The following is a 9,357-nucleotide window of genomic DNA, read 5'->3' as shown; positions in this document are numbered from 1 at the left end:
TGACCGAAATTGTTGTTACGATACCAAACTTTAATGAGGACCTATTACCCCCCAGACTATTTAATACCGTATTTTAAACATATATATTTGCCCACGTGGACATAAAAAATAATGCAAAATTATAAATAGTAATGTGTCCACGTGAGCACATATATACCTTTAAAATACACTATTAAATAGATCAGGGGGTAATAGGTCCTCCATAAAGTTTGGTATCGTAACAATAATTTCGGCCAAAGTTGGGGTATTTTTCAGACCCTTATCCCTTAATAGTAAGAATAAACTAGGAACGAAGTAATAAGTTCTCTTAAATTTTGAACTGGACAAATACAAGTGGATGTCATTCCCACAAGTATAAGACAATTACAATACTGACTTTTGTTGCATTCGTATTATAAAATGCTCCTTGGCACAGTTATCGAGTTTCTTCTCTCTCCTACTTTCTAAGAGGGGGATCCACCCTGACCAACCCTCCGATGATCCTTCCAATTGTTGAAAACTTTTTTTTTTTTAAATAACACAAACCTTCTTCATCAATGGAAGATTGTATTTATTTTGCGTTGGTTTTAAATCTTTTGACATCACACGACTAAAGGGGACAACAAGAGAATGGTATGAATGGACTGAAAGAAGCAGAAAAGCCATCATTTGAACTTCTTTCAGTAGACAATCTATGATCTGGGTCTCTCAAGTTTTGCGGGAAGCTTCGAAAACAAAAGGGAATGTGGTTAAGAGATGGAGGAAATCAAAGGATAGGGCAAAATTTTTTTGTGCCAGAAATTACAACAAATTTGGTAGGTATATTAGCTTGTGAGAGGAAGAAGAAGGTCTGTCATTATTATCCCAGAGCTAATGTTCAACTCAGGTTGGGAGGCTATTGTAGATAAAGTGGGAAGATGCATTGTTGTAAGGAGGGTTGAAGAAAACAGAAATTTGCACAGATTGATTGATAACAACATTCCATATGCAGAGTCTCTCAGAAGTAGTAAATGGGCTAGCAATAAAGAAGCTGAGGATAATGTGGTGGCATCTTTAATGAAGGGGGGCCCTATCTACATTGATGAAAAATCCAACACCTTTGGTGAAGTCCTAAAGAAAAGTCTAGTGGGGAAATTCGAGAATACGACTAACCAAATGGCCACGCTATCTGATGTTAGGAGATGGTTGAACAGGATTTGAAAGATAACACATGGGCTTAACATTTATGAGATGGGAGACGAAATATTTTTGTTCGAATTTGCAAGTCGAACAAGGTCATTGGAGGCTGGGTCGAGACGGAGGAGGAGATAAAACTCTGTAGCCATCAGAGTTCGAAGTGATGGGTCTAAAACACCTAAGGAGGTACCATTGTCAGTGTCAGAATTATCTCCTTTATGCAACTCTGGACATAGTCACTGACAAGAATCAACGTCGAAGAAGACAAAAGTCAAAACTGTCAGCCTTTGAGTCATTACACGATGGGTAATGGAGAAAACCCTGCAGGTGGCAATTCTGAACCATGTGTTGTCACTGCAAACACGTGAAATTTCAGAAAATTCAAATTTGAAGTTGGGCCAGCCTCCTGCGGGTAAAGGTCCATTGGTTTCAAATTTTAAAGACAAAATCCTATTCCAAAAGAACCTAATCAAAAAGATTGTGGTGTCACGTGAGGAGCATGTAAGCACGACAAAAGGTTTAAATGAACTCAAGGAATTAGCTTCAGTGTTATCAAAGGCGAAAAGCGCAAAAAAGCTCTAAGGTCCATTGGGGCTTTAAGCGAAAAGCGCAAATAAAGCATGGGCTTTAATTAAAAAAGGCGCAAAGGGAGAAAAAAATACAAATATATGTGTTTAGTCCAAAACTAATAATTATAAAACATCAATGACAAATATATGAACAAAGAAATTGATTTTTTTATTTGATTTACGTGAAATATCAATTGTTCAGTGTCGCCTCTTCAACATAGGCTCATTGGCAAGGATAAATATGACTTAGAACCTTGATGATAACACTGAAGCGCACATAAAGCGAGGTGAAGCGCTCACCACGTTTTAAGCCTCGCTTTAGGGCTTAAGCGTGCTTTAAGCGCGCCTTTGACAACACTGATTAGCTTCTAAATTCCTTAAACCCTTCGAAGGATGGGAAGGCATGGCCGAGACATGCAGCACACCACACTTGTCGGAGGAGGTGAACGGAGGGGAAAAAATAAACTCGTATCCAGAGGATGAAGCAGGCAGGAGGAAAGAAGTTGGTAATGAAATTCAAACAGAAAGAGAAGAGGAAGGTACAGGGGACCACAACATGCAAAGATCAGAAGGAAACCTCCAAATCCAGCAAATTCACGATGCAGAACCAGTGAATATCCAAACCCCCTTCACCCATGAAGAAGCCGAATCAGACGCTTCGAACTGGGTCAATTCCCACATATTGGAACTGAGCAACAGTTACGGGGTTTCTTTCGAAGGTTTCAGAAAAGAAACTTTAGAGCTCCTTATGAAAATTGATGTGAGGAAATTTGTTCTAGATAAAAAGGGTCAAGCAAAGACAACCTCAACTACAAAAAGCAGAGGCACTGGAAGAATGAATTAAAGAATTTAAAGTCCTGTTTGAATGAAGAAGTAGGAGGTGGTGGGAACAGGGGGAGAAATCTAAGCTTAACTTACCAATGAAAGTTAACTTAGTCACTTGGAATGTAAGGGGACTCTATAAACCTAGCACCAGAGTCCTGGTGAAGAACTTACTTCAGAAATGGAAAGCAGATGTGTACTGCTTCCCGGAAACAAAGTTGAGTAAGAACATAGAAGATATTGATAAACAGTTATGGGCTTGTAGATGAATGCGATATGGATTCATGGAAGCAGAAGGTAGTTGGGGGGGGGGGTGTATTTTGTTCATGTGGGACAGCATGATATGGACCGGAAATCAGATTGAAATGGGGACACCATTTCATCACGTATGAATTCATATCAACCCAAACGTCTTTCAGTTGGTACCTCACTAAGGGTGTATGCTCTTCATACCAGGGAGGAAAAATTGTTGTGCTGAGAAGAAATATCAGCAACCATGGAGCTATGTGGTGGGGGACACTGGGTGGCTTGTGGTGATTTCAATACCAACAGAACCATGGGGGAAAGAAGAGGGTGTAATAGAATGACAAATGTGATGACTGACTTTGCTCAATGGATACAAGATATGGAGCTTCATGATCCCCACATGATTGGAGGGAGATACACATGGTTTAGGGGTCCAAATCATCCTGGTGCAGCTAGACTAGACAGATTCTTCTTCTCCATGGAATGGGAGGAGACCTTTAACAACATCAGGCAAAAAAAATCGCCTAAGGTAATGTCAGATCATAGTCCAGTCTTACTGGAAGGTGGAAATTGGAGCAAAAGAGGTCAAACTTTAAGTTTGAAAGTTGGTGGCTAAAGGTGGAGGGTTTCAATGAGATGGTACAAAATTGGTGGGATGAATTCGTAGTACAAGGTTGCCCTGATTACAAGCATAGTAGCAAACTAAGGATGTTGAAACATAAACTTGAAGTCTGGAGCAGAGCTACTTTTGGGGAAATGAGAAGAACAATTTGCTTGAAGAATTGACTAAACTTGATTTGTTGCTGGAAAGTAGAGAACTATCTGAGAGGAGATGATGGTGAGAACAACAATTGTAGTTGAACTGGAGGAGTTGGCCAAGAATGAGGAGTCCAAATGGAGACAAAAATTCGGAGTCTTGTGGCTAAAGCAAGGTGATAACTGGTGCTCCCAAATGCACACGCAAGTGTACGTGGTCGCAGAAGTAATTAATGACTTTTTTAGAACCGAATTATCGAACCCAAAGGACTTACGATCAATTTATATCAATTCTATTAGTTCCACAATTTAAAGAAAGTATTTTCACAAACTTGTATTTTATTTAATATTACTATTGCGAGTAATTGAATTATAAAAGTAACTAATAACGACAACTTCTATTTCGGTGATTTAAACAATTAAGGGACAATTCTAGGGCTATAACATGCTTAAGGTTTCATGTATCACATTTCATGCATGAATTAACTATGGTTATCGAATTACTGATTTACGAGGTTGGTTTTATGATCATGATCTCTCGACCTCTAATCGCCCACTCCAATTGACTATCTAACTACATCGTTGAGCGGGTATAGACATGCTCAATTGGCGAGCATTTATATTATATCCTGTTTTTTTCGGTGTTTGTCCGGGTGTCAATCCTAAACACGAATTTGAACAAGTGATATGCAAGAGAGATCGAGTTCTTTGTATTCTTTGGTCTATCTACCTCTCCGTCTCTCGAGTTCAAGAATAGACAATATATTTATCTCAATGGTGGCCAATCATGAAATACTAAAATAAGGATACAAAAGTAATTTAAGTGATAGCCAACATTAATTCAAAACAATCGATGTTCAACAATTACCTGTTGCTACAACCCCAAAACAAAGGCTTTTAGCCACTCATAATATTCAGCCTTGATTTTTGTCGTGCTCGTTTCCTTTCGCTCCCATCACCTCCTATTTAGCTCATAATCCTTTAGGAAACCCTGCATATGCTAATCATGTAGGTTAGTGTGCATTCATTGCTATATTCAATCAAAACTATCAATTATAATCAAGCACGTCCTCAAAACATAAGGCATATACAGGTAAATGGGCGTATAAATATGCCCAAGATCACCACCCAAACTTAAGCTTTTGTTCGGCCTCGAACAAACTCTCGATTCCCAACTCATCATTCACGCCTTTGGACTCATCTACCCGCATTAAAATCAACCATGCACATTTAATCATGCTTTTGTAATCCACACTTCATGCAACAAATTAACAATGTAGTTCACATTTTAGTATACCAATTAACACCATATAGCCTCAATGAATGACTCTTCATATAAGAACACACCAAAGTACAATTCACCCAAATGTGCATCATGAATGCCCTCTTTAGTATAGCTTTTCACTCATCATGTTTGTATATTGTATTTCAAACCAAAGCCTATTTTTCAAAGTCAAACTTTTACTCTCACAAATGATGTTCTTACATATCCTAACATAACATAGGCTTGCCCTTAGTGTACTTTAACTTTCACAAAGCATTAATCATGGAATCAAGAAGACTTAAATTTGGTTGTCATGGGTAAATTTTTCACCTCCCTTCTATAATTTTACCACAAAAAACATTTCCACCCTACTTCACTTCTACCATTGTTTTCATTTTGCTTCTTGACATAAGGATCAACTTTTGGATCAAACAAAGCCATGATATCAATTAAAAGAGATTCGGCTCAATATGTGGCTAATAACAAAAAAATAAAGGTTAAAAGTCTCAATGAGGCTAGCATCCTTTGATGCTCATGCTATCATTACCACCTGGGCTCCACAAAAATTTACAATATCATTAACTATTTAAATTCAAACTAAATAAAATTGTCTTATACTTGAGGGAATGATTTTTACTTTTATTCATCCTGTTTAAAAATTTATAGATAAGTTTGTACTTTGTTCCTAATTTATTCTTATTCAAAACATTGGATTAATTACATTTAAAGAATGATATAGTAAAATTGTCATTTTATTTATTGTTCATTAAGGGCAGGGTCGGCTCTATGCTTTGATTTTTAAGGCATATGCCTTAGGCGGGGTCTCAAATTTTTACTAAGAATAAATTATGTGTTAATTTTTTTCATAGAAAAAATTTATTATACATGATAAAAATTATATTTTAAATATATATATATATATACCCATTTTGTTTTAATTCTCATCTTTATTTATAATTTGTTAATGTATTAACTTATAGAATTATGTCCACAATTCATATAATGATTGTCTCAGTGAAAAGATGTTTTTCAATATTGAATTCATAAAATCTTATCTAAAACTAATAATTAAAAAAAGATCAAAAAATCATTTATAATAAATATTAAGTAATAATTTGCATTTAAAAAGTGTAAGAAAAATAAATTTTAAATAAATACATATGAAGTTTGTTTAGATTTTAGGCCTCTAATTAAAATTTTGCTTTAGGCCCCCGGTTACGTTGAGCCTCCCCTGATTAAGGGCTATGCAAAGTCGGACATATAAAAATTGACAAAGGAAAGCACTTGTTTAAAAGCTGAACTTTTCATGTTATTAGAGAACTAATACTCCTTTCGTTTTAATTTGTTTGTTTGATTTTGACTAGAGAAAGAATTAAGAAAATAAAGAAGACTTTTGGATCTTATGATCTTAAACTTAAAAGTATGTAGAATATATCAACATGTTCTTTGATCTTGTGTTGTTAGGTGGAAAGTTAGAATTAGGAAGCTATCAAAAAGAAAAAAAATTCATTTCTAATTATTATAAAAAAATATTAACTCAAGGTCGATGTTGGGTCCGTGCATAGCACGGGCTCCTCCTAACTAGTAATGGATATTCAATAAATGGCCACATTGCTGACACCATCTCTGTAAGAATTTAGTTTGTGTATTCTGAATGCTTAACTGATCGAGCAAGAATTGAAGAAATTGTTTGTTAATTGGTCGGGTGTACTTCATTTATGAATTGAACAAGAACTGAACAAATTCTGAAATGTGTATACTAAAGTGCGGTACAGGTATACTCTATTTTTGATAGCTTTTTGGTGTTTTTAGAAGGTTGAAGTACTATACGACTCTTACACCTTAATGAAAATGGTATCAACACAGATGAGAAGTCCACATAATATAGTTTGGCCACAATTTTGTTTCCTTGATATGTAAATCATTTGAAAGGTCCTTCCATTAAGTTTATTCCTCTGGTTGGCTGCTTGGTTGCAGGCACTAATTGCTGATTTTGAAGTGTCAGAAGGGATTTATTCTCGGGCAAGAATTGAAGAATCTGATTCGGTGTGTCTATGGCTTGGGGCAAATGTCATGCTGGAGTATTCATGTGAAGAGGTATCTGTCTGGTAGTTGAAACGAGACCTTCCTGTAGCCTTGAATACTGTGATATTTGTAGTGCTAATCAAGAGATATTGTTGCATGTTTGATGGAGCAGGCTACTACCCTTCTTAAGAAAAACTTGGAAAATGCAAAAGCCAGCTTAGAAGTTCTTGTTGCCGATCTACAATTTTTGAGGGATCAAGTGACAATCACTCAGGTCCATTCTGCTTTAACTCTTATGTCGGACTATAACTTGGGCAGTGTTTTGCTGGCAATAAATTGTCTTTACATTCTAGTAGTTGGTTTTCATTTACTTCAAACTTGTGTTGCATATGCTATGCAAGAAAATGATATTGCTTTATGTCCAAAAAAAGAAATTGATTTGTAAATTACCTGTGAATGCATCTAATGTTGGAAGTGAGCAAATTTTTGAAGCAAAAGCTTTTAGTAGCTCAAGATCTCACTTTTCAGATTCCATTGTGGAAGTGACAATTTTTTCTGAAGAATTCGCCATAATATATACCTAATGGTATCAAAAGCGTAAAGCACAAAACTACTCTAATGTTTGTTGGGGCTTTAAGTGCAAAAAGCAAAAAAAGGGTGGGTTTTATTGAGAAAAGGCGCAAATGGAGAAAACATACAAATATATATATATATGTATGTTTAGTCCAAGACTAATAATTATAAGCATAAATAACAAATATATGGACAAAGTAATTGTTTGTTTTTATGATAAAGTGAAATATCAATGCTTTGGTTTCACCTCTTCCGGAAATGCTCATTCACAAGGAAAAGTATGTCTTAGAGCCTCGATGACATAAGTGAATCGCACATAAAGCGAGGTGAAGCGCTCAATGCATTTTGAGCCTCGCTTCAGAGCTTAAGCGCGCCTTTGATAACACTACATATACCTGATCCATGCATAATCTATCTATATTACTTCAAAAACATGGAAGTCCTGAGAAATGTTGATTGAACTTTTTGCCCTTCATTAAAAGACACTACTATAGGCAAAACTATCTGTTAGAATAGAAATAAGTATTTCCTACTTAGAATAGGAATAGGAATAGGAATAGGAAAAGGAATAGGAATAGGAATAAGAATAGGAATCCTAGTTGGAAAAGGATTCCAATGTAGTGTCTATAAATAGGGTATCAATGTAACTATTTAGATACACAATTCAATAATATTTTTTCCATATATTTCTCACATGGTATCAGAGCATTGGTGAGAAACTTCAAGCCACCGTGTCAAATTTCGGCGACGACGGTTGGGACTGATTTGTGTCATCTTTCGTTCTGAAGGTGTTGTGCGAAAGACAACACCATCACGAGGCTCGGGAAGCTCAGGCGACCGAACCCCAATTAGATCCACCGGAAAACAGCCCCTCACGCGCCGTTCGAAGGTGGAAGTTTTCTGGCAAGATCTGGTCACTCGTTGGCGCTTGAGTGCTGCTCCGGTCATCTGTTTTCGAGCAGTTTTCTTCTGTTGGGGTCGTCCAGTATTTCCGACCAGAACCCAGTTTCCGGCGAAGGCAGACCACTGTAGGGCAGTTTCTGGCAAGTTCCCGATAAAATCAGAATTTTCAGGCCACTGTGGGCAGATTCCGGCAGCTTCCAATATTTTCAGACGTTTCCAGCATACATACCAGTCCATGGAGAATCGACGAAGGAGAGAACGTTTTGGAAAATCTCGATCCAAGTGTAGTCATTGTCATAAACCTGGACACACTCGTGACTTATGTTATATTTGCATGGTCCACCACCCAGTTATGATCCTATTGTTCTAAAGGAATATAATGAGCTCCTTCGAAATCGCGCAAGTAAACAACGTTTTGGAAAACCTCGATCCAAATGTAGTCATTGTCATAAACCTGGACATACTCGTGACATATGTTATATTTTGCATGGTCCACCATCCAGTTATGATCCTATTGTTGTAAAGGAATATAAAGAGTTCCTTCGGTATCGTGGAAATAAACAAACGTCTCCACAAGTAGTTTCGGTTGCACAACCTGATGTTTCTGTTCTGGGTAATTCATTTACTTGTGTGTCACAGTCTAGCACTCTTGGATCATGGGTCATAGACTCAGGGGCTTCTGATCATATCTCTGGTAAAAAATCACTATTGTCTGATATTGTTTATTCACAATCTCTTCCAGCTATTACTTTAGCCAATGGGATCCAAACAAAACCAAAAGGGGTTGGAAAAGCCAAACCCGTATCTTCTGTCACCCTAGACTCTGTTCTTTATGTCCCTGGTTCTCCTTTTAATCTAGCATCGGTTAGTCGTTTGACGAAAGCCCTACATTGTAGCATAACCTTTTTTGATGATTTTTTTCTCATGCAGGACCGCAGTACGGGAAAAATGATTGGAACAGGACATGAATCACAAGGCCTTTACTATCTTACCTCTTCAAATTCCTTAACAGCATGCTCCGTTACAGATTCCCCAAATCTAATT

The 9,357-nt window shown here is 36.9% G+C and overlaps 1 protein-coding gene across 2 annotated transcripts in view; it reads left to right on the top strand.

The window, feature by feature from the left end:
* LOC102583427 (probable prefoldin subunit 3) overlaps window positions 1-9,357 on the top strand; it is a 33,038-nt gene that overhangs the window by 15,181 nt on the left and 8,500 nt on the right. For both annotated transcript variants that reach the window (XM_006354252.2, XM_015311791.1), the window contains exons 4-5: window positions 6,790-6,909; window positions 7,010-7,111. In XM_006354252.2, the coding sequence (XP_006354314.1) occupies window positions 6,790-6,909; window positions 7,010-7,111 (222 nt within the window). The remainder of the gene's footprint in view (window positions 1-6,789; window positions 6,910-7,009; window positions 7,112-9,357) is intronic.

The sequence above is a fragment of the Solanum tuberosum genome, unplaced genomic scaffold, assembly GCF_000226075.1.
Source record: "Solanum tuberosum cultivar DM 1-3 516 R44 unplaced genomic scaffold, SolTub_3.0 scf00169, whole genome shotgun sequence".
Taxonomy (NCBI): Eukaryota; Viridiplantae; Streptophyta; class Magnoliopsida; order Solanales; family Solanaceae; genus Solanum; species Solanum tuberosum.
The sequence above is the reverse complement of the archived record's forward strand: the minus strand, read 5'-3'. Positions and strand labels throughout refer to the sequence as shown.